This window comes from Oncorhynchus kisutch, linkage group LG2 (assembly GCF_002021735.2).
Source record: "Oncorhynchus kisutch isolate 150728-3 linkage group LG2, Okis_V2, whole genome shotgun sequence".
NCBI lineage: Eukaryota > Metazoa > Chordata > Actinopteri > Salmoniformes > Salmonidae > Oncorhynchus > Oncorhynchus kisutch.
The window spans coordinates 70,075,349-70,100,495 of record NC_034175.2 but is presented as its reverse complement, the minus strand read 5'-3'; the positions used below and the strand labels follow the sequence as shown (position 1 = coordinate 70,100,495).

The 25,147-nt window shown below is 41.6% G+C and overlaps 2 protein-coding genes across 19 annotated transcripts in view; one reads left to right on the top strand and one right to left on the bottom strand.

The window, feature by feature from the left end:
- Positions 1-18,319, top strand: part of LOC109870806 (collagen alpha-2(V) chain) — a 70,697-nt gene extending 52,378 nt beyond the window's left edge. Inside the window, exons 15-54 of one of the 2 annotated variants that reach the window (XR_004204731.1) lie at positions 1,291-1,344; positions 1,633-1,677; positions 2,349-2,402; positions 2,611-2,709; positions 3,291-3,335; positions 3,494-3,592; positions 3,922-3,975; positions 4,188-4,295; positions 4,553-4,606; positions 4,721-4,819; positions 4,977-5,030; positions 5,318-5,416; positions 5,559-5,612; positions 5,718-5,771; positions 5,932-5,985; positions 6,137-6,190; positions 6,484-6,528; positions 6,663-6,761; positions 6,875-6,982; positions 7,261-7,314; positions 7,715-7,768; positions 7,860-7,913; positions 8,025-8,078; positions 9,772-9,879; positions 9,977-10,030; positions 10,172-10,225; positions 10,418-10,579; positions 11,209-11,316; positions 11,414-11,521; positions 12,093-12,146; positions 12,306-12,413; positions 12,903-12,956; positions 13,269-13,376; positions 13,477-13,530; positions 13,637-13,744; positions 14,101-14,404; positions 14,683-14,864; positions 15,313-15,555; positions 15,805-16,205; positions 16,337-18,319. Coding sequence is in view for 1 of the 2 variants with exons in the window: in XM_020461446.2 (XP_020317035.2) it covers positions 1,291-1,344; positions 1,633-1,677; positions 2,349-2,402; positions 2,611-2,709; positions 3,291-3,335; positions 3,494-3,592; positions 3,922-3,975; positions 4,188-4,295; positions 4,553-4,606; positions 4,721-4,819; positions 4,977-5,030; positions 5,318-5,416; positions 5,559-5,612; positions 5,718-5,771; positions 5,932-5,985; positions 6,137-6,190; positions 6,484-6,528; positions 6,663-6,761; positions 6,875-6,982; positions 7,261-7,314; positions 7,715-7,768; positions 7,860-7,913; positions 8,025-8,078; positions 9,772-9,879; positions 9,977-10,030; positions 10,172-10,225; positions 10,418-10,579; positions 11,209-11,316; positions 11,414-11,521; positions 12,093-12,146; positions 12,306-12,413; positions 12,903-12,956; positions 13,269-13,376; positions 13,477-13,530; positions 13,637-13,744; positions 14,101-14,404; positions 14,683-14,864; positions 15,313-15,555; positions 15,805-15,951 (3,504 nt within the window). In the remaining variant the exon portion in view is untranslated. Of the gene's footprint in view, positions 1-1,290; positions 1,345-1,632; positions 1,678-2,348; positions 2,403-2,610; positions 2,710-3,290; positions 3,336-3,493; positions 3,593-3,921; positions 3,976-4,187; positions 4,296-4,552; positions 4,607-4,720; positions 4,820-4,976; positions 5,031-5,317; positions 5,417-5,558; positions 5,613-5,717; positions 5,772-5,931; positions 5,986-6,136; positions 6,191-6,483; positions 6,529-6,662; positions 6,762-6,874; positions 6,983-7,260; positions 7,315-7,714; positions 7,769-7,859; positions 7,914-8,024; positions 8,079-9,771; positions 9,880-9,976; positions 10,031-10,171; positions 10,226-10,417; positions 10,580-11,208; positions 11,317-11,413; positions 11,522-12,092; positions 12,147-12,305; positions 12,414-12,902; positions 12,957-13,268; positions 13,377-13,476; positions 13,531-13,636; positions 13,745-14,100; positions 14,405-14,682; positions 14,865-15,312; positions 15,556-15,804 lie in introns of both variants that reach the window. The other variant, XM_020461446.2, reaches the window with a different exon arrangement.
- Positions 18,320-20,414: 2,095 nt separating this feature from the next.
- Positions 20,415-25,147, bottom strand: part of LOC109870779 (PTB domain-containing engulfment adapter protein 1-like) — a 169,967-nt gene continuing 165,234 nt past the window's right edge. For 7 of the 17 annotated variants that reach the window (XR_004204738.1, XM_020461415.2, XM_020461424.2 and 4 more), the window contains one exon: positions 20,744-21,622. Coding sequence is in view for 16 of the 17 variants with exons in the window: in XM_020461415.2 (XP_020317004.1) it covers positions 21,551-21,622 (72 nt within the window). In the remaining variant the exon portion in view is untranslated. Of the gene's footprint in view, positions 21,623-23,448; positions 23,460-25,147 lie in introns of all 17 variants that reach the window. The other 10 variants (XM_031800926.1, XM_031800949.1, XM_031800906.1 and 7 more) reach the window with 4 other exon arrangements.

Below are 25,147 nucleotides of genomic sequence, written 5' to 3'. Positions count from 1 at the left end.
GATCCTTCACAGTCTAACCTGGTGTTGGCTTTGACCAGTCCAGATCCTTCACAGTCTAACCTGGTGTTGGCTTTGACCAGTCCAGATCCTTCACAGTCTAACCTGGTGTTGGCTTTGACCAGTCCAGATCCTTCACAATCTAACCTGGTGTTGGCTTTGACCAGTCCAGATCCTTCACAGTCTAACCTGGTGTTGGCTTTGACCAGTCCAGATCCTTCACAGTCTAACCTGGTGTTGGCTTTGACCAGTCCAGATCCTTCACAGTCTAACCTGGTGTTGGCTTTGACCAGTCCAGATCCTTCACAATCTAACCTGGTGTTGGCTTTGACCAGTCCAGATCCTTCACAGTCTAACCTGGTGTTGGCTTTGACCAGTACAGATCCTTCACAGTCTAACCTGGTGTTGGCTTTGACCAGTCCAGATCCTTCACAGTCTAACCTGGTGTTGGCTTTGACCAGTCCAGATCCTTCACAGTCTAACCTGGTGTTGGCTTTGACCAGTCCAGATCCTTCACAGTCTAATCTGGTGTTGGCTTTGACCAGTCCAGATCCTTCACAGTCTAACCTGGTGTTGGCTTTGACCAGTCCAGATCCTTCACAGTCTAACCTGGTGTTGGCTTTGACCAGTCCAGATCCTTCACAGTCTAACCTGGTATTGGCTTTGACCAGTCCAGATCCTTCACAGTCTAACCTGGTGTTGGCTTTGACCAGTCCAGATCCTTCACAGTCTAACCTGGTGTTGGCTTTGACCAGTCCAGATCCTTCACAGTCTAACCTGGTGTTGGCTTTGACCAGTCCAGATCCTTCACAGTCTAACCTGGTGTTGGCTTTGACCAGTCCAGATCCTTCACAGTCTAATGCAGTAGAATGAAAAGAGACAAGCAGAGGAAGCCAGTATGTGGATACAGTTCATGAATAAAAAATGTACTGATAGATTACCTTTGGCTTTCATATCTTTCAGCTGTCTAAAATGAACAATGCAACATGCATAACTAACAGGCATAGTTTAATTAATAAATTATCAAAATAAAACACATACAACAGAGGTTTCAAATTATTTTTTCCTTTTTTCGTAGAAGCCTATTTAATTAATAAGACATGAAGCCTAATGGCGTTGCTTCATGGTTGCTTAGGAGCAGCTGTTGGACCTATTTGCAGGACTGTAGAAAGGCCTCGTCCTAGTGCTTCAACTCACGGCCAATTAAAACTTTTACTCTAATGTTTTTTTCTTACATTTATATTGTTTATTGTTCTGCCACTGTAAAAGCAATCATGACTTATGGCTTTTTAGGGCCCTAGAGGCATGCCTGGGGAGAGAGGTCGCTTAGGAGCTAATGGAATACCGGTAAGAATGAGAACACTTTTAATAAAGTGCATTATTCCACACAGCCAATAATAGCATTCTCAGATGTATTGCTGCTTTTTACATACAGTACACAGTTAATGGTATACAATGAATACCTCCACATAACAAGCTTATATTCACCTAGAGTGCTCAATTATTATTTCAAATATATTTTTGTGGCCATGTACAGTCTTTGCCAAATGTACACATTACACATTTCCGATGTATGTTTTTACAAGAACTGACGATTCTATTTGAATCCAATCAATTTTTTTTTTTTTACGGTAGGGTATGAAAGGTCCTCCTGGGAACATTGGCAAACCAGGTCCGATGGTAAGACGTATCTCATTATCAACTGTTTATGAAAATCAAAGAATAACTCAACACACTGGAGTTGCTACTATCATATTCCTCAACACACTGGAGTTGCTACTATCATATTTCTCAACACACTGGAGTTGCTACTAGCATATTACTCAACACACTGGAGTTGCTACTAGCATATTACTCAACACACTGGAGTTGCTACTAGCATATTACTCAACACACTGGAGTTGCTACTAGCATATTACTCAACACACTGGAGTTGCTACTATCATAATACTCAACACACCAGAGTTGCTACTAGCATATTACTCAACACACTAGAGTTGCTACTAGCATATTACTCAACACACTGGAGTTGCTACTATCATATTACTCAACACACTGGAGTTGCTACTAGCATATTACTCAAAATACTAGAGTTGCTACTAGCATATTACTCAACACACTGGAGTTGCTACTAGCATATTACTCAAAATACTGGAGTTGCTACTAGCATATTACTCAACACACTGAAGTTGCTACTAGCATATTACTCAACACACTGGAGTTGCTACTAGCATATTACTCAACACACTGGAGTTGCTACTAGCATATTACTCAACACACTGGAGTTGCTACTATCAAATTAAAGCTTTTCAGCGATGAATAAATTAACTTTTCTGGTTTTATGCTTGCAGGGTCCATTAGGTATCAATGGTCCGCCAGGATATCCAGGAATTCCAGGAATGAAGGCAAGTAGACTGTCAAGTAGAACATTAAGTATTTCATCCATATTCAAATCTATACGATACGAATTGAGACTTCAGAGTTTGTATATGTAATGTTGTATACATCATGTTATATATGTAACCTAGCAACAGATATTGCTAGCTAATAATTTATGCAGGGCTATGTAGATAAAAAATGGACTCATTGAGGATTTCTGTTTCTCTTCTCCAGGGCCAACCGGGTGCCACAGGAGTGCGGGGCCCCGAGGGGCAACAGGGCCAGAGGGGTGAGACAGGACACCAAGGCAGGGCAGGGGCAATTGGCCTACAAGTACGGCTCTTATTTCTAACACCTACTCTATTTATTGAAGGTTCAATGCAGTCATCTTGATCTCAATAACAAGTCATTTCTGGGTAACAATTAGACACTTAATATTGTCAAAAAGAAACAAAATAGCTTCTTAGCAATGAGTACTTTCTCAATTTTGCTAAGACTGTCTCGGAGTGGTCTGAGTAGGGAGGGGAAAACTGAAAACTAGCTGTTATTGGCAGAGAGGTTTGGAACTCTCTTTCATATTGGTCTATTTCCTAATGATGTCACCAGGCAGACCAAAACCCATCAAAACAGGCTGACGTTTGCGGAGGTCTTTTCAAACAGCTAAACGCTAAAAGGGCATTGTCATAATTTTCACACATTCACAGTATAATCCCAACCTCATAGTGTGGTAATATATATATATATATATAAAAAAAAAATATATATATATATATATATATATATGTATAAATATACACACACACACAGGGAAATCTCGTTTTTGACTGCACTGAGCCTTTAACATCCTTATATGCACAATGGATTTTGGTAATGCACTTAAGATTTTATTAAGATGACAAATTTGCTATTTCTAGGGTCCTTCAGGAACTGACGGTGGCCCAGGTACTAAGGGTCCAGTGGTATGTATATTATCAATAATCTAGTACTCCTAATTACCAATAAAATAATTTGAAGTTAAACAACTGTAATTGTAATTTCACATAGTATACCTAGAGTATTTAAAGATATATATGATCAAGATTGGTGTGTATTTAGAGATGCTCCTGTTGTTTTGTAGGGTACCATGGGTGTGCAGGGTCCCGGAGGTCACCTCGGACCCCACGGACCACCCGGACCTCAGGGAAGCACTGGACAGCCTGGGATCAAAGGTCAACTGGTAATGTGGTGTCTTTTTACTTTGGATAAAAGTTTTTTTTTTCTACTCTTGCGAGGTCCAGACATTCATGTTCCTTATACATGTATAAATACACTATCAATGTTATGACATGCATGCTCTAGACATAAACATCGCTCTGTGTTACTTTCGCCTTTACCAAAGCACAGAGGAAATGGCCCAGAGCTTCTAAGCAATGTACTTTTACTGCAAAATAGTTGTTTTGACTGTTTGACAAGGGGATGGGGATTTTGTTTTTCATTTTTATGATGCATTATCTATAATAAAATGTGACTTGTGATATACTGATGCATCTCACGTCTTTGTTTCAGGGAGATGTTGGTGTTCCTGGGTACAAAGGAGAGGGCGGACCCAAAGGAGAACCTGTAAGCCCAAATAATGTGACCTTTCACAGATGACTTTATATACAATGATTGTAATATATTACAATACTTGGTTGTCTAAATGTACATTATTCCACATTGGATGAAAGAGAGACACTGTCATACCTGGTACAGACTGTATTAAGATGGTTGAATGTCAAGTTTATTGAGATAAAGTTAAACACATTTTGAATAACGTTTGTTTTGATTCCTAGGGTCCCTCTGGTTCCCAAGGAGTGATTGGGCCCCAGGGTGAGGAGGGAAAAAGAGGAAATCGTGGTGACTCTGGTTCATTAGGACCACTGGGTCCTGTTGGTGAGAGGGTGAGTCTACCGTTGGCCTCTCTACTACTGAACACCTCTAGATTGTAAGGATTTAGGTCTGACTGTAACTGTGACTGTAAATTCAGACTTCTCAGGATTAATTTCAGCCCTACATTCTCATTTACCTCAGTTCATTCACCATGAATATGTCCTCAACCCTGTGCAGACAAATGTATATTGTTTCATAGATTGTAATCTTGGTACCTGTATATTCTATGTGTCTTCGTTTCATATATTGATGGGCATGTGTATTACAGGGGTCACCTGGTAACCGAGGTTTTCCCGGTGCTGATGGATTACCTGGACCGAAGGTACAGACAGATGATCAGAGATCTATTACAGCTAAAACGTGTGGTCATTAGACCGGATTCTAAGGACTGGAGCCCCAAGCCCAAACCTAACTCACTATACTGTTTCTCCTGAAGGGTGCTCAAGGAGATCGTGGACCATCTGGCATATCTGGGCCTAAAGGTTCAGGAGGCGATCCAGGGCGCACTGGCGAACCAGGCCTCCCAGGCGCAAGGGTAATGTGAAGACATCATCTAGATTTTCATTCGTTAACTTATATCCCATATTTATATCTCAAAAAACCCTAACGAGGATGATGGGAATCTGTCTTGGTGTACCACATATTGTGGATCTTTGTTTCTGAAGCTCATAACCTTGTCTGTTGTTTTATAGGGTCTGACTGGTACCCCAGGAGTCCAGGGAGCGGAGGGCAAGCCAGGACCACTGGTAAGGTTGACCATAGGTGGAAAAAAAGAGTCTTTACACACATCCAACTTTTTTTTTAACTGCAGAGAAGAAGCTAATGCACTCAGCGATTGCCACAGCTCCAACAAGTGTTCTTAAATCAATTATGTCACTGATATACCAACAAGCTTTAGAGCGACAGGGTCTATTTTTCAGACGATCAGTGAGTGGACAATACCTCTTTTCGAGGTTTGACCATTGGCGTCAGATGTCGTAACACTGAATGCACAGCCAGAGGTAAGTGTTGTGCTTGTGTCCTCTGTCTGAAGGGCCCAGCAGGAGAAGATGGCCGCCCAGGACCAGCAGGATCTATTGGAACCAGAGGTCCTGCAGGAACCATGGGAACACCTGGACCAAAGGGCTTTAACGTAAGGAACTTTAAATGTTCTAATCTTCTCAGCGTGTCTTGCTATCAAACTTGTCCTATCTCCTCATGACCTCTTGAATCAAATCATTAAATAAAGGTGAAATAATTTTTTAAAAATGATCCCTTGCCTTTTCAACCCAAAGGGAGATCCAGGGAAGACAGGTGAACAAGGATCTCCAGGAGTGGCAGGACAAAGAGTGAGTGTCTTTGTCAAAGAGCACTAAATTACTTCTGTCTTTGTACGTGTCTACAGAAACAATTGTGTTTATGAGGACGATCACTAATGATGACTTCCTTTCTAGGGTCCTCCTGGGAAAGATGGGGAGGTTGGCCCTGCAGGTCCCGCTGGACCTCTGGTAAGTCACCTGTTGGTCTCTGATTATCATGACTCCTATCTAGTAGCATTGTGGTATAGACATTACCAATCTCATTTCAAAGTATGCTGTATAATATACTCAATATACTCATCTTGATGAACGATTGAGTGAAAATGTTCTGTAAACTGTTTGTCTGAAGGGTGTTGCTGGTGACAGAGGAGAACAGGGACCTCCCGGTGTGAACGGCTTCCAGGTGAGTTATCATACATTTTTACCAATGGCATTAAGAACGGTGAACAAGATAGCATTGGCTGATTACTGAAAGTGTCAGCAAAGCTTGTCACTTATATGGGATTGAACCAACTGTTGTTGTCATCTGAAGTGTATATGCTGTTGTGTTTCAGGGATTACCTGGACCACCAGGCCCCCCTGGAGAGTCAGGAAAACCAGGTGATCTGGTGAGTTTGATGAATAATATAATATCATATACAGTATATGGCATTTACCAGACTCTTTTTAAAAATCCAAAGCAGTCATGCATGCATACATTCTATGCATAGTTGACCCCAGGGGGAATCGAAACCACAATCCTGACGTTGCAAGCTCCATGCTCTAGCAACTGAGCACTTGCACAGTCTGAGTTAGCTGAAGTATATCTCTAATAAGATAAATAGATCCTCTGTTTTATGGGATGCAATCCTCATTGTATGATATCATGACGTTATAGATTGACTTTATTTGTCTTGTTTAGGGTATCCCCGGAGAAGGAGGTGCTGTGGGTCAAATTGGACCAAGGGTACGTTTACCATCTTACTAATATAAATATATATTGGAATATATTGAACATACTATATATACCATGTAGTATTGCACCAGACACACATATACATTGTATGTTGTGTGACTGACACCTGTTCTGTGTTTAAACAGGGAGAACGTGGAATCCCAGGAGAGAGAGGAGAACTCGGACCTCACGGTTTAGCTGGACCCAAAGGAATCCCCGGAGCACCAGGACCCGATGGACCAAAGGTATTTGTTGTCCATGCATAGAGACGTAATGTGGAACCTCAACGGAGGATTATGTGAATTGGATCTTTGAAGACGCAAATATGAGACTGATCCCATTGCTTTTTTCCCCAAAGGGTAGTCCTGGACCTCACGGTGGACTTGGTGACCTAGGACCTCCTGGTCTTCAGGGGATGCCTGGTGAGAGAGGGATCTCTGGTCCTCCTGGGCCTAAAGGTGACAGAGTAAGTATTCACACACTGCTTGATTATCTCCTCATCTTACAGTATCCTGTCTAGGGAGACGGTGTATTCATCTCCTTATCTTATAATATCCTGTCTAGGGAGACAGTGTATCCTTGTTTCCGTCTACTGAATGTGTATGATTGTTTTCTACTGTGATTTGTGTGGACCCTTGGAAGAGTACAGTAGATGTTGGTAGTTAAAACAAGTAAATCATTATGATAACATGAGAATAGTATTATCCATCTGATTCTGACATGTGACATTCTCCATTATTGTAGGGAACAAGTGGAGAGAAGGGATCAGAAGGTACACCTGGAAACGATGGCGCAAGAGTAAGTCAAATTTACACATGCATTTTATCTTTCGCTTTAATAATACAACACAAAGAGGCATTGTGTTATTTCTTATTTTGACCTAAGACAAATAGTTTTGTGCTTTGATCATGTGAAGACAGATACCAGATGTTCTTATTTGAAAGGTGCTACAGTAGCCCCAGGTGCTTACCAAGCTCATTCAAACAGTTGGCGAGCCATGCTTATCTGTACTGTGGGGTTGCAAAACAACAACAACAAAGACACTTCCTTATAAGGGATGAGTTATTCTACAGTGGAGTATTACAGTAGGAGTCAGCTCGGAAACACGTAGCTGCATGTTCTGTCAGAGAAATATGTCTGCTCATTTAAATTGTACAAAGTCACAAAATGGATGAATGTCATTCCTTTAACACCACAGGGTCTTCCTGGTCCTCTCGGCCCACCCGGACCCCATGGACCCAGCGGTGAAAAGGTAAATACACATTTTGCCAAAAGCTAGAATCTTTTAGTTAGCTAATATTTTGTTGTGACACTAGAACAACTGGAACTTGTTGTAATTGCAGGGAGAAGCTGGACCTAAAGGCCCTCCTGGACCTCATGGATCAAGAGCGATGCCTGTGAGTGGACAACCTGACATTCAGTGTAAAACCATACAGTGACACATTTACCTGGAAATGATCATATCAGCAGTTATGGCATTATGATCCGTTTGTATTCTGTTCCACCAGGGAAACCGTGGTGAACCTGGTCCTATTGGTCCTGTTGGGTTTGGTGGGCCACCCGTAAGTCATTCTTAATTACTGTAACCCATGATGCCTATGAGATGACATTAAATTGATTGTCTTAGCATCGTACTAATACTAATATTAATACCACTACTAATAATAATAATACGTTACGTTTATAGAGTGCTTTTTATTTACAGATGTAAATAACGCAATTATAATAATTCATGTCATACTGTATATCATACAGCGTAGTCGTAAAGTATTCAGACCCCTTGACTTTTTCCACATTTTCTTTCATTACAGCCTTAGTGTTATTTTCCATCATCAATCTACACACAATGCCCTATAACAACAAAGACAAAACTGGTATTTAGACATTTTGAAAACTGAAATATCACATTTACATAAGTATTCAGACCCTTTACTCAGTCCTTTGTTGAAGCACCTTTGGCAGCAATTACAGCCTCGAGTCTTCTTGGGTATGACGCCACAAGCTTGGCACACCGGCATTTTGGGAGTTTCTCCCATTCTTCTCTGAGGATCCTCTCAAGCTCTGTCAGGTTGGATGGGGAGCGTCGCTGCACAGCTATTTTCAGGTCTCTCCAGAGATGTTCGACCAGGTTCAAGTCTGAGCTCTGGCTGGGCCACACAAGGACATTCAGAGACTTGTCCCAAAGCCACTCCTGCGTTGTCTTGGCTGTGTGCTTAGGATCGTTGTCCTGTTGTAAAGTGAACCCTCGCCCCAGTCGGAAGTCATGAGTGCTCTGGATCGGGTTTTCATCAAGGATCTCTGTGAACATTGCTCAGTTCATCTTTCCCTCAGTCCTGAAAAGTCTCCCAGTCCCTGCCGCTGCCACCACCATGCTTCACCTTAGGGATTGTGCCAGATTTCCTCCAGATGATGCTTGCATTCATGCCAAAGACTTCAATCTGGGTTTCATCAGACCAGATAATATTGTTTCTTGTGGTCTGAGAGTCCTTTAGGTGCCTTTTGGCAAACTGTCATGTGCCTTTTCCTGAGGAGTGGCTTCCATCTGGCCACCCTACCATAAAGGCGAGTGTTAGCCTAGTGGTTAGAGCGTTGGACTTGTTACCAAAGGTTGCAAGAATTCATCCCTGAGCTGACAAGGTAAAAATCTGTCATTCTGCCTCTGAACAAGGCAGTTAACTCAATGTTCCTAGGCTGTTATTGAAAATAAGAATTTGTAACTGACAGGTAAAAAAAAGGCCTGATTGGTGGAGTGCTGAAGAGATGGCTTTCCTTCTGGGTTGACCATTGGGTTCTTGGGTACCTCCCTGACCAAGGCCCTTCTTCCCCGATTGCTCAGTTTGGGCAGGCGGTCAGCTTTAGGATGAGTCTTGGTGGTTCCAAACTTCTTCTATTTAAGAAATGATGAGGCCACTGAGTTCTTGGGATTCTTCAATGCTGCAGACATTTTTTCGTACCCTTCCCCAGATCTGTGCCTCAACAATCCTGTCTCAGATCTCTATGGACATTTCCTTTGACCTCATCGCTTGGTTTTTGCTCTGACATGCACTGTCAACTGTGGGACCTTATATAGACAGGTGTGCCTTTCCAAATCATGTCCAATCAATTGAATTCACCACAGGTGGACTCCAGGATTTGACCCACCCCTTGTATATAGCATATTATTGCACCTCCTTTTGTGTTGTCTCGTAAAAAAAAAAGTAGGGCCTTCGGGATGTTTCCAGCTCTTATGCTTATTTTCTTATTATCCTCATAAAGGGTCCTGATGGTCAACCAGGAGTCAAGGGGGAGCCCGGAGAGCCAGGTCAGAAGGGTGACGCTGGTTCTCCAGGGCCTCAGGGCTTATCTGGATCCCACGGACCTCCTGTGAGTAAACATGTCACATCCTCTTGTGGTACATTGTCTCACATAGACAACAGATCAGGTGGAACAATCTCATACAACAATCTTCATCTCTCCGTAGGGTATTGTTGGTGTGGCTGGACTGAAGGGCGGAAGAGGAACCCAGGGTGCACCTGTAAGTTCATGTTTTATATTTTGATCAGTCTCTGGGGACTTTGACATGATTGTGTCCATGTATTGACACATGCAGTTCAGAGAGTATATAAACATGTAATGAATAGTAATCATGTGGATCTTCTCATCTTTTCACTCGTAGGGCCCCACTGGTTTCCCTGGATCTGCAGGCAGGGTTGGACCACCAGGCTCAACTGTAAGTCATCACCAAACCACTTTTGGTTAGATTTATTAAATGTACCAATTCGGAAGTAGCCATCGGCTATCATTTCAATATGCCACTGGAATGTAATACTTTAATGATAACCACTTACCAGCTATTGTGAATGCACTTCACATTATTCTCAGAGAGATAAACAACAATAACAACAAATTATGTTTGTGACAGGGTCCCATTGGAGAGGCCGGACCCCTTGGTCCCCCTGGGAAGGAGGGTCCTCCTGGCCTTCGTGGAGAGAACGGATCCCCTGGAAGACAAGGAGAAAGAGGCCCCCCAGGACCAGCTGGAGGCCCAGGAGACAAGGGAGACTCTGGGGAGGACGGACCCACGGTAAACTATCAATGAATAGCAATGTTTCTCAATTAAAACAAGTCTCAGGTGATGCACATCACTAAGCCATTGATAAGTTCAATTGGGTGTATTCATACAGGGCTAGAACAAAAATGTAAACCTCAGGAATTGATTGGATATTGTAAACTGGGTGGTTCGAGCCCTGAATGCTGATTGGTTGACAGCCGTGGTATATCAGACCGTCTACCACGGGTATGACAATATATGTATTTTCTATAGCTCTAATTACATTGGTAAGCAGTTTATAATAGCAATAAGGCACCTTTCGAGGTTTGTAGTATATGGACTATATACCACGGCTAAGGGCTGTCTCCACGTTGCGTCATGCCTACGAACAGCCCTTAGCCGTGGAATATTGGCCATATACCACCCCCCTCGTGCCTTAATTATTAATTAACTCATTGCTGTATAATACAATTTATCCACTCCATTCAGTCAGGATTTTCATTGGAATAAGAAAAATAATTATCAACCAAAATATCAGGAAACATCATGAACAATTCATGAACTGAATTACAAGTTTGAGTCATGTTGAATTGGATTGACCACAACCCTGGTACAGCACAATATCCTGTCAATATAAACTCCACCTGGGTTTGTTCCCGCAGGGTCCTGATGGGCCTCCAGGTCCCGCCGGAACAACAGGACAGAGAGGCATTGTGGGTCTTCCTGGTCAGAGGGGAGAGCGTGGAATGCTGGGACTTCCAGGACCAGCGGTGTGTATTGATTTGGATCACACGTGTGGCCACAATATGAACTGCTTCTACATTGCATGTTACAGTGCCCCTCATGGTTCCTCTGTGGTGTTTGTAGGGTCCTCCAGGGAAACAGGGGACTGCAGGACCTGGGGGAGACAAAGGTCCCCCTGGCCCGGTCGGTTCTCCTGGTGCCAACGGACCCCGTGGCGATCCTGGTCCCGATGTAAGTTGACCCTTACACTTTTTGCCTGAACAAAACTCTTTACTTCACAAGTCACCATTTGTGTCCGGATTCAGGATTATAGGCATTTGACCCTATTTCCTACTTCACAGTAGGGCCATACATTTTTTTGTTGTTATATATTTTGTATTACATTTTTTGCATAAATGCCTTCTGGAACATATGAACTTTCATGTGCCTTAATTACAAACTTAATTGGAGCAGTAAATAATAATACAAATGATAAATTATGAGCCTAGTTTAGCCAAGGAGAAAACACTGAGCTACAGTATGTAGGGAGAAAGGCAGTCTCCATGATTGGCTGAGATAATGGAGGGGGAGAATAGAGAAACTGCTTCCTGGACAATGCAATGCTGACTCCTCCCTTTACATGTGAATTCTTAAAGAGATGGGTGGGGCTACGGCTTAAGAGGGTGTGAACGATGCTAAATGGGCAAAAACAAAGCAGAGCTCTCTAGAAAACAAGTTTATCCCATTTTAAAGAAGCATAACTTCTCTTGTATGGAGTGTATGGAGAATACAGTAGTTAATCACAATATTTATTTTCCTCCAGGGTCATGCTGGATCTGATGGACCACCAGGCAAAGCTGGAGTCATTGGTCAAAGGGTAGGAAGGAGCTGAACACTTTTCATTTTCAATACTGTGTCCAGAACGTCTCCCATTGTTTATTGTGCTTGACCAACTGTGCTGTAACAGCAAGACAAATTATTTTCAACCTTTTTAGGCGTGGCAATGAAATGGTTCTGGTTCTGATGACCCTCACAGGGAGAGAGAGGGGACCATGGTCCAGAGGGACTGATCGGGACCCCGGGACAACCCGGAACTCCGGGTCCAGTTGGTGCCACCGGTGGTTCTGGAAAGAGAGGAGACGCTGTACGTAATATGCCCTTTTCATTAATGCTGGACTTTCCCTGCCAATACATGAGTATCCCACGGTGAGATAAGATGGGGAAAGGAAAGGGTCATGGCAATGTGTACATGTGTACATGTTACTGAATGAAATGAATGACATTTTATTTTTGTGTCAAATTGCCAGTTGGCGTCCCATCCCTTATGGGATTAATTGACCCAAACAAACATTACAATAATTCACTGGGATAATTCAGTGATAATTCTTGTTGCGGTGTTCTCGGCAGTTTGCATCGCATAATGAGTGAATGTTTTTTTAATACTAATAAATAAATAATAATAATACAAAAAAGTTAAATAAAAAAGGAATAAAAAATCAATACATACTAAATAGTAAATAAGGGTATCCAAACAATCATTTTAAATACAGAAAAATGAAACAGAAGGCATTTGAACCCAGTTACTAATATAGAGTATCTGACTAAGTCATGCTGTGGTCTTATTCAAACACAGGGTTCCAGAGGACCAAATGGTCCCCCCGGTTCAACAGGAAAGAGAGGGTTAACGGTAAGACCATCATCAACAGATGCATAATCAAAACATCTAAGGTTATCATTTCATTTGACTTGAATGACTATACCACCAATTTATCTTAAACATGTATTTGATATCCTAATAGAAATCCAAGTCATTTGATTTCCTGCGAGCATTCACAGAAATGATTACCCAGTATGTGATGGTTAAAACTACTAGACTCATGTCAGAACTCATTTGCTTATTTGTATGACGACACAATCACAAACAAAAAATTAGCTTTCTTGTTTTTTCATTGGATTTCCCATAACAATTGTGACTGCACGGTGTCCTCCTAAACAATAGGGACCACAAGGACCCAGAGGTGATAAGGGTGACCTGGGAGACCACGGAGATAGAGGACAGAAGGGACACCGGGGATTCACCGGTTTACAAGGTTTACCCGGACCACCGGTACGTCAAATCAATACATACCGTATCTGTTACTGAGTAGAATGTATACCCATTAAAGTACTATCTGGCTAGATATTACATGTTGTATTTATTTTTATAGGGTACAACAGGAGAGCAGGGAGCATCAGGAATCATCGGACCGAGTGGACAGAGAGTACGTACCATACAGGAGGACACTGTTCTATGATGTTCCATATAGTTAACCATGTTGCATTTCGTGAGTCATTAAAATGTATCTTTAATATGGTATGTTATGATAGGGACCCTCTGGACCAGTTGGACCCCCAGGAAAAGAAGGGTACATCGGCCAGCCTGGACCAATGGGACCTCCTGGAACACGTGGAATTAGCGGCGAAATCGGACCTGAGGCATGTTGATATGAGGGTCATTTCACCTATCATGCTCTATCTTAATTTGACCAGTTTCTCACGGGCAGGAAAATCATTATATAATTGATGGACGTTTTTTGTCAGGGTTGGGCAATTCATGTCTGACATTTTTAGGTGGAAATTACACATTTTAAAAGCCCTTTTAAACGTTGAATAGACCTTGAATACATTACAATTTGTGATAAAATTAAGATAGCAGATCTGTACACTGATATAAACATTTTCCGGGAAGACAACACAAAACATCATGATCATTTGGCACATAATGTTAAGACATATCATTTGTTCATACTTAAATAAAACACTATTACTTACCATTACTCTGTGGTTTCCAGGGACCTCCTGGAGAGCCAGGCCCCACTGGTCTCCCCGGCCCTCCCGGCCCCCCCACAGCTGCCATGGATGACCTGTTTGGCGCCATGCAAGACTACGATGACGGCCCCCCTCCCCCTCCCGAGTTCAATGAGGATGAGGCTTTGCCCAACAGCAATGCCACCCAGCAGCTGGACCCAGGTGTCCAGGCCACTCTGAAGGCCCTCAGCAGCCAGATCGACAGCATGAAAAGTCCCGACGGCAGCAGGAAGCACCCGGCTAGGACCTGTGAGGACTTGAAGCAGTGCTACCCACTGAAGAAGAGCGGTGAGTTGTTGTTTCCATGAGGTGGGATGTACTACACATCAAAAATCATCATAATGGTGTTTTTTTGTAGTTATTAGGTATTCAGACCATGTCTCATTAATCTTATTTTGGCAGTACGTCTACCCCTGATGTCGCCACGTTTTCTAACTCACATTTGAAATATCTCCCATGTAAAAGTAGCCAATAGTCTGGCAGATGGGATCTAATTCATGAGTAAATATTTGCTATTTATTTTGAATGTGACAATTGTGGGACAATGTTCTCCTTCTCTGTTCCAGGTGAATACTGGGTCGATCCAAACCAAGGAAGCTCAGAGGATGCTATCAAAGTACATTGTAATATGGAGACGGGAGAGACTTGCATCTCAGCCAATCCCGCCAGCATACCTCGCAAAGTGTGGTGGAGCACCTCAAGGAATAAGCCTGTGTGGTTTGGAGCGGACATCAATAGAGGACAGCAAGTAAGAACAATGTTTCTACCCTGTAATACTCATATTTTTCTATGACTCAGGAAAACAAGTCCAGGAACTGCTGGATCACTGGGCATTCAAAATGTTCCCCCTAAGATTTTACATTTCAGAAGTCTGAGGGAATTCTGCTCCTATGCATTCCTACCCAATTCCACCCGTAATTATAGGATGCAAGTATTTTATATGGTAGTGGGTTATTGCTGAGGGAAAATACTTGTAAAGCAAGATTGACCACGGCTGGTAATTTTATAAATCTAGCAACAGACACACATTTTACCATCACTGATAATATGTGCTATGTAAATGTTACCTGTACATAGATAAATAACGACATTACCGATAACTGTTGATAACACATTTAAATGTAATCTAAAATGTGAGTTCATCAAATGGTGGCAATTTTCCAACTTGTTTGTTTTCTCTTTTTGTGCATTCACAGTTCACCTATGGTAACAAAGACCAGCCGGCCAACTCTGTCACGGTTCAGATGACGTTCATTCGTCTGCTTTCCAAAGAGGCTTCCCAGACCATCACCTACCACTGCAAGAACACAGTGGGCTACAAGGATGAGGCGACTGGGAACCTGAAGAAAGCTGTCATCCTCAAGGGGTCCAATGACCTGGAGCTCAAAGCAGAGGGAAACAGCCGCTTCAGATACACCGTGGTGGAGGACAGTTGTGGAGTGAGTAATATTATTATATTATACAGTATACATATATATATATATATATATATAAACTGGGTGGGTAAAGCCCTGAATGCTGATTGGCTGACAGCCATGGTATATCAGACCATATACCACGGGTATGACATAATATTTATTTTTGCTGCTCTAACTACATTGGTAGCCAGTTTATAATAGCAGTTAGGCACCTCAGAGGTTTGTGGTATATTGACTTACTGAACCTTTCCCATGTCTTTCTCTTTACAGCAATCCAATGGTAACTGGGGCAAGACCGTGTTTGAGTACAGGACACAGAAAACAGCCAGACTTCCCATCATGGATATGGCCCCTGTGGACATTGGTGGTTCCGATCAGGAGTTTGGTATCGATATTGGCCCTGTTTGCTTCCTTTAAATTACAACAACAACAGGGACACATTGAAGACAATCCTGAGACTCTTGAACTATCAGCTGACGCGATCAGCCTTGTACATACAAGTACTGCGGACTATTCTCGCCTCATGGCAAGATATTTATTGTGCCTTTCCAACCATTCCCCATCGTAGTTGATATGTTTTCGCCCTGTGTATGTTAGATGAATGTTTGGGGGAAACAAAGATCAAGTAAGCAACATTTAGAAACTTTGCTTGAATTTGACAAATACATTATGTAAGGGATAATCAATGAGGGGCTATGGGTTCTCTGGAAAATAATGAACAACGTGGAAGGTGTGTTCCATGATGGTCTAGCAGAGTGGAACTAGCCTTCCTCTGAGTTGCATATAGCTCAGAATTGATTATCCCTATTATACCAAGGCTATAATTTAAACACATTTACCTCTTGAAATGTGTTCATTTGCAGGTAGAAATGTGTTCAACATCCACTGAAGTAGCCAGAAAGTTTACTAGACAGCTACAGTAGTTGCCTTGGTAACCAAACAAATAGACCTGCTAGTTTAGCTAATCAACTAGCTTGTTATTATGAAAATCGAATTCAACAATGCCAATAGTTTTTTCAATTAGACTTTTGCTTTCAAAACCAGCTCAAACATAGAACATGTAAGAATGAACTAAAGCCTTTGAGTTCAACCGTGCTGATATACCGTGCATATAGAGAAATAATGCTTGCTCTAGAATGCCCTTCAAGCCAATTAGAAATTAGTATTCAGAAATTATATTTAATCTATAAAGGTACAAAGATCCAATCCATTGATACTCTATTTGATGTTATGCATAAAAGATGAAAAGCTGCCGTATGTCCTTGATAAATATGAATACTTAAAAATATATATATAGTCAATAACTGCTGTTTGTAAGATGAGAACACCATTCTACATAATTAAGCAATAAGGCACGGGGGGGTGTGGTATATGGCCTATATACCACGGCTAAGGGCTGTTCTTGGCAGTACGCCCCAAGGTGCCTTATTGCTATTAGAAACTGGTTTCCAAACTTATTAGAGCAGTAAAAAGAAATGCTTTGTTATACCCGTGGTATACGATCTGATAGCAATCAGCATTCAGGGCTCAAACCACCCAGTTTATTAAATAATGTAACTACAATGGTTTATTCCACCACTAAGATCTCCTAAGCTCTTAATGTTTTACATCATTTCTTTCATTTATGTTTATACCACAACAGTTTTCAATGTAAAATGAACGTTTATGGTGCTATTGAGGAAATTACATTGTTATTTTTTTCCAGAACTGAAAAACAGTTTGAAATAACTGATTTCTGTATCCAAGTTATCCTAGCTCTGAACTGACTCCATTGAATCCAAATTAAAGATCCAAACAGACTGTTGATTCCTCAGTGTTAGATACCAGTGGATTTCTCAGTGTTAGCTACCTGTCGATTCCTCAGTGTTAGCTACCTCGTCTCCACAAACTGGGATGCCATGATTATGTGTAACCCTGTTCACAGTTTTGGTGCTGTCTGTAAGTGTTCCCCTCCCATATACAGTACAGGGGAGGGTTAGAGACTACCAATAAAGATGGAGAGGTGGAATCAATGTCTCATACACAGTGTGTGGTGATTGTCTTTTTAAATAATTGCTTTAATTTTCAATTAGCCCTGGTCATTTTAACACTTTGAGTGAGCTATGTTTGTAATTCCTGATCTTTTTTTTTTTTTACATATTATCTTTTAAATCGTGATCATTTTAACACTACGAATGTGTTATATTTTTAATATATGATCATTTTAACACTACAAGTGTGTTGTTGTTTTTTCTGCATGTCGGTCAACCCTTTAAGTCACATTCTCTTAGTTTTATAGAAACTTTTTGAGACGAAGCCTATTTGCTTCATGTATTTTTTGCTATGCAACAAATTAAACAAAACGCTTGTCTATCCCCAAAGTTCTTTTTTTTGTCATATTAATTAGCTAAGGTTCTCCTTTTTAGGGAAAAGCTGAGCATTTCATTACTAAGCAATTTGTTTCCACAGATAAATATATAAATATTTCCAGGAAATATTGGCGTAGGTAAAAGACATATTACATGTGAATTGAACATGTATTTAGCTTTGTAATTATACAGGTATTATGTCCATTGTGATGTTGATTTATGTCTCTCTTTAGTTAAGCTTTTCTTAAATCAACTTTCTAATTCCTTTGTTTGAGGACACTTTCCATAATGATAGTATTTATTAAATATTTCCAAACTGTAAATATTCTGGTGGCAGATTGGTCTGATTGCTTATGACCATCTCAGAGGCAGATCAATAGGATATTCTATCCCGGAACCAAGTCAGTTTCATCCACTGAAATAAATATTGAAAAGATTTTGTTCTGTTTTCATTTCAAAGTTTCTTTGTTTATTAGTAAGACTTTTGTATTGAATGTAGCTGGAAGCTGGTCATCTTTTATGTTTACAACTAGAACAGTCCATTTCATTCCCCTTTTTCAGCACACAGAAGGGATCATCTCAAAAGGTTATGACCAATGGAAGGGATGCAAAAATGAAACTACAGTGGCCTGCATAAGTATTCATCCCCTTGTGCATTTTTCCTATTTTGTTGCCATACAACCTGGAATTAAAATGGATTTTGGGGGGATTTGTATCATTTGATTTACACAACATGTCTACCACTGAAGATGCAAAACATTTCTTTATTGTGAAACAAACAAGAAATAAGACAAAACAAAGGAAAACTTGAGTGTGCATAACTATTCACCCCCTCAAAGTCAATGCTTTGTAGAGCCACCTTTTGCAGAAATTACAGATGCAAGTCTCTTGGAGTATGTCTCTATAAGTTTGGTACATCTAGCCACTGGGATTTTTGCCCATTCTTCAAGGCAAAACTGCTCCAGCTCCTTCATGTTGGATGGGTTCTGCTGGTGTACAGCAATCTTTAAGTCACATCACAGATTCTCAAATGCATTGAGGTCTGGGCTTTGACTAGGCCATTCCAAGACATTTCAATGTTTCCCCTTAAACCACTCAAGTTTTGCTTTAGCAGTATGCTTAGGGTCATTGTCCTGCTGGAAGGTGAACCTCCGTCCCAGTCTCAAATCTCTGGAAAACTGAAATGGGTTTCCCTAAAGAATTTCCCTCTATTTAGCGCCATGCATCATTCCTTCAATTCTGACCAGTTTCCCAGTCCCCAAAGTATAATGCTGCCACCACCATGCTTCACTGTGGGGATGGTATTCTCTGGGTGATGAGAGGTTTTGGATTTGCGCCAGACACAGCATTTGCTTGATGGCCAAAAAGCTCAATTTTAGTCTCATCTGACCAGAGTACCTTCTTTCATATGATTGGGGAGTCTCCCACATGCCTTTTGGCAAAAACCAAACATGATTGCTTATTTTTTTCTGACCACTCTTCCGTAAAGCCCAGCTCCCTGGAGTGTACGGCTTAAAGTGGTCCTATGGACAGATACTCCAATCTCCGCCGTGGAGATTTGCAGCTCCTTCAGGGCTATCTTTGGTCTCTTTGTTGCCTCTCTGATTAATGCCCTCTTTGCCTGGTCTGTGAGATTTGGTGGGCGGCACTCTCTTGGCAGGTTTGTTGAGGTGCTATATTCTTTCTTTTTTTTTTTACAATGGATTTAATGGTGCTCCATGGGATGTCTTTATAACCCAACCCTGATCTGTACTTCTCCACAATGTTGTCCCTGACCTGTTTGGAGAGCTCCTTGGTCTTCATAGTGCCCCTTGCTTTGTGATGTTGCAGACTCTGGGGCCTTTCAGAACAAGTGTATATATACTGAGATCATGTGACAGATCATGTGACACTATTGTCACAATTGACCAATTATGTGACTTCTGAAGGTAATTGGTTGCACCAGATCTTATTTAGTGAATACATATGCACACACCACTTTTCTGTTTCTTTCTTGTATAACTTTTTGAATCAAGTCATTTTTTAAATTTCACTTCACCAATTTGGACTATTTTAGTATGTCCATTACATGAAATCCAAATAAAAATCTATTTAAATTACAGGTTGTAATGCAACAAAATAGGAAAAACGCCAAGGGAGGTTAATACTTTTGCAAGGCACGGTATCCTTCTTCTGTCATTCTTAATCGACTCTCCTCGTCCCAAGTTCTTGGTAATTGTTAGGGTACAGCAGCTTCAAGCTTGCATAGAACTGACTGAATTACCTTCTACATCAGTAATTAGACTAACTAGCTGCAGTTGCATCTGTGTGACTGAGCGGGACGCCAGTCATCAAAACTCAGGAGTGTTCATGAGTTTGTAAACAAGCGACTCAAACAGGTAGTTAGAGCTTTGGGCCAGTTACCGAAAGGTTGCTGGTTTGAATACCTGAACCGACAACATGAAAATATGTTGATGTGTCCTTGAGCAAGGCGCTTAACCCTAATTATGTCTGACCCTGTAAAACAACACAATTAACTGCATCTGTCCGGTGTATGTGACAATAAAACGGTTTTATTTTAATTTTGTATTACTTACTGTTATTATGATGTCACCAAGCAACAGACTTATTGAATAAGTCCATCAAAGCCGAACCATCAGTGGAGATCCATGGTTGAATATCCGCATGTACATCTTGAGAATATCCAACATGCAAACAATTTACATTAAGTTGCTGTTTTCTTATACCTGTGCAGTAATGCTGTAATTACACTAGTAACATTGTAATATCTCTTTGTTAGATAGCACTTTTGTAACTGCTCTTAAAAATGACTATATGTAAAGTGTTAGCAAAAATTCTTGATCCCCAGAATTTGACATTTAAAATGCATAACTTTAATTTTTTAATTGTAGTGCCAACACATTTCAATAATTTTTGAGTGTTGATAACTGATGCAGTAATGTTTTCGTTAATAACTGTAACAGCAAAATAAAAGAACAAGCACTGACAGAGGTTTTCCAAAGTGCTTTCTGGTGCAAGAGAACACTGACATATATCCTAAGAAAGTAAATCCCTGGCAATACATACCGATATGTAAAATGCACCTGTTAAAATGTTTAATGAGACAATACAACTAAATCAGTTAAAATGTCAGGTCAAAACAGAACTAATTACACTAAAAATAAAATGAGTAAAAATAACAGAGGAAATTTTCAAATGGTCAAATTAAGGACAAGCTAAGAGTTAGGTACATGAGCGGTAACACAAGACCAACTACATTTCCGTGTCTTGTGAGTTAATGGTGAGCAAGTCATTACGTCTGACAGACAAATAACAGCGTTGATCTAAGTGGTGTATATTCAATAAAGCTACATTCTACAACATAAGATGTACATGAAAACTCTGCCACAGAGTATACCATTGGACATACTATTTACATCCTTCGTTGCCTTTAAAAGCAAGGGGTCTCAAAAATACTCCTTCCCATATCAGTTCTTAGAAAAATAGTGTTGTTTTCTTTATCAGATTTGAATATTACCTTTTGAATATTCTAAAACCAAATTCATATGCAAATACATATAAACCTTAAGGACTAGAAGAACATTGACATCTTGACTGTAGACCCAATCTGGCACTTTTTTAATACAAAATGAGTTTACAGTATGTAACACAAACATGTCTTCTTTGCATCAGCAGCGACCGCCTAGTGGCTCAAGAGAAAAGACAGTGGCCTCTAGGGTTAGTCCCATTTTGAACCCCTCCTGTAAAACAAGGGGGAGAACGGCTGTTAGAAAAATACATGAATCCCATCTGAAACTGCTCTATAGGAAGAAAGACGTCAACGGGAGGTGGTCGGTATAATCAATACTACAGTTCCTCTATGTCCACAACCTTTGAGAGACCTTGCTGAGTTTTGAGCTGTGTCTAGACTTGACAGTTCCAAACACGTAATGCGTCTACTACAGCTACATATTAAATGTGTCTACAGTGTCCACATTGTGTCTGGATTCCCTCTTCCCACTGTATATTCAACTGCCAGTATGCATTCTGCAAACGGTAGAACAGGCTAAATCTGATAATAGCACAACAACAACTTGATGGCAGTAGCCAACTACTGTAGCTAACCTCTAACTAGTCAGAAAGCTAGCTAGCAAAGCCAAAGAGATTTGTTAACCTAATTATTTTTCAAAATATGCTAATATAGGATTTATGAAGCCAGCAAACACGTTCCTAGGAACGTATTTCCTCCCATGTTTAATGACAAATGGTGCCTTTCGGGCCCAAAACACAAGTTCACTTGGTGAACTGCACTGTTTGTTAATAAGGTCTACATTGTTGTATTCGGCACATGTGATTTGATTTGATACTTGTGGGCAGAGTGCTGATGATATCGCCCACTGTATGCTCTATCGATAGCCTGATTGCGTCAGGACTGAGGAGAAATCAGCACACAATGCATCCAGTCTTTTCAATGCGATCTTTGTATTCTGATAGCAGAAATCGCATGTAAGTGCTAAGTGTAGACACAGCCTTGGTGAGCTGTAACCAAAACACCGTAAAATATATTCATACTGGCCCCAAGTTCTTATTATTGCTTGGTCCAAAATAGCAGGCATCCAAGTCCACAAAGTAATGGTTAGGGGATATGAAATCTAGATTGCCTAAACACTTCTCAGAGAAATAACAAGATCTGAGGAAGCTTTGACCCAAATCCCTTCAAAGAAGTGTAAAACCCTCATATACAGTCTACACCATAAACCACATTAGCATCTTTTGTCGGACCTATGGATGTAACAAATAATAACTACAGGACTTTTAATACATCTGACACCATGTGACGATAGACTGTTCCAGAAACAACAAGTAATACAAATATGATGAAGTGGCTTGACGAGCAATAACACATTTTCAGTAACAAAACAAAGATAATACTGTTGACAGCCAGGTACACACAACATTAGATCAGATGTGTTATTCATATGGATATCAGAAGTAATCAGTCAACTAACGTACATTTTGGGTAATAACCCTATTTATTCTGTCTGAAAGCGTTCCAAATACATCTATACAGCTAAAAACAACCATGTGATGTCAAAACTAGTTGACATTGAGGTTAAAGAAAGTGTGCTTAATCAATTTACCAGATTTTTTTTTTAGACAAAATTAAGACGTCAATATTCTTGTAATGGGTTTTGTATAAAAAAAATCTACAGCTCAAAGTTTGAGCAAATTCTGAATTTGCAATTAATCACAACAAATCCTGCGATTGCATTTTTCTATCCTTTGACAGCCTTAGTTATTTATTCAATTCATTTTCCATTATTGTTGCAGTGAATGATCAAATCAAAGAGACTGAGAAAAGTAAAGCTTCCATAACCAATGAGGTTAATAAATATATTTTATTCTAAATCACATTGTTTACTAGAAAATGTAACTTCAACTCAATGAAAGTGTGACATTTCAAAATGCTTGGTTTTACTGATGCAGACTAGTTACAACAGAGTCAAACTGAATACATGCAAATCCATTCACGATGACACAGTCACGACAACTACAAGAAGGGTCAATGTAGTGTAACGGTACAAACCATCTCTGACGCTGCAGCAAAAGGGGGAAAAGAGAGATGGAATCAGATAGTTAAGACAGAATTAAAAGGCAGGAAGGAGAGGAAAGAAAATACATTACAGGAACTACTTCAGCATGCAGGTAGCCTTGTGGTTAGAGCGTTGGGCCAGTAACCAGCAGGTAGCCTTGTGGTTAGAGCGTTGGGCCAGTAACCAACAGGTAGCCTTGTGGTTAGAGCGTTGGGCCAGTAACCAGCAGGTAGCCTAGTGGTTAGAGCGTTGGGCCAGTAACCAGCAGGTAGCCTTGTGGTTAGAGCGTTGGGCCAGTAACCAGCAAGTAGCCTTGTGGTTAGAGCGTTGGGCCAGTAACCAACAGGTAGCCTTGTGGTTAGAGCGTTGGGCCAGTAACCAGCAGGTAGCCTTGTGGTTAGAGCGTTGGGCCAGTAACCAGCAGGTAGCCTTGTGGTTAGAGCGTTGGGCCAGTAACCAGCAGGTAGCCTTGTGGTTAGAGCGTTGGGCCAGTAACCAGCAGGTAGCCTTGTGGTTAGAGCGTTGGGCCAGTAACCAGCAGGTAGCCTTGTGGTTAGAGCGTTGGGCCAGTAACCAGCAGGTAGCCTAGTGGTTAGAGCGTTGGGCCAGTAACCAGCAGGTAGCCTAGTGGTTAGAGCGTTGGGCCAGTAACCAGCAGGTAACCTTGTGGTTAGAGCGTTGGGCCAGTAACCAGCAGGTAGCCTTGTGGTTAGAGCGTTGGGCCAGTAACCAGCAGGTAGCCTTGTGGTTAGAGCGTTGGGCCAGTAACCAGCAGGTAGCCTAGTGGTTAGAGCGTTGGGCCAGTAACCAGCAGGTAGCCTAGTGGTTAGAGCGTTGGGCCAGTAACCAGCAGGTAGCCTTGTGGTTAGAGCGTTGGGCCAGTAACCAGCAGGTAGCCTTGTGGTTAGAGCGTTGGGCCAGTAACCAGCAGGTAGCCTTGTGGTTAGAGCGTTGGGCCAGTAACCAGCAGGTAGCCTTGTGGTTAGAGCGTTGGGCCAGTAACCAGCAGGTAGCCTTGTGGTTAGAGCGTTGGGCCAGTAACCAGCAGGTAGCCTTGTGGTTAGAGCGTTGGGCCAGTAACCAGCAGGTAGCCTTGTGGTTAGAGCGTTGGGCCAGTAACCAGCAGGTAGCCTTGTGGTTAGAGCGTTGGGCCAGTAACCAGCAGGTAGCCTTGTGGTTAGAGCGTTGGGCCAGTAACCAGCAGGTAGCCTTGTGGTTAGAGCGTTGGGCCAGTAACCAGCAGGTAGCCTTGTGGTTAGAGCGTTGGGCCAGTAACCAGCAGGTAGCCTTGTGGTTAGAGCGTTGGGCCAGTAACCAGCAGGTAGCCTTGTGGTTAGAGCGTTGGGCCAGTAACCAGCAGGTAGCCTTGTGGTTAGAGCGTTGGGCCAGTAACCAGCAGGTAGCCTTGTGGTTAGAGCGTTGGGCCAGTAACCAGCAGGTAGCCTTGTGGTTAGAGCGTTGGGCCAGTAACCAGCAGGTAGCCTTGTGGTTAGAGCGTTGGGCCAGTAACCAGCAGGTAGCCTTGTGGTTAGAGCATTGGGCAAGTAACCAGCAGGTAGCCTTGTGGTTAGAGCGTTGGGCCAGTAACCAGCAGGTAGCCTTGTGGTTAGAGCGTTGGGCCAGTAACCAGCAGGTAGCCTTGTGGTTAGAGCGTTGGGCCAGTAACCAGCAGGTAGCCTTGTGGTTAGAGCG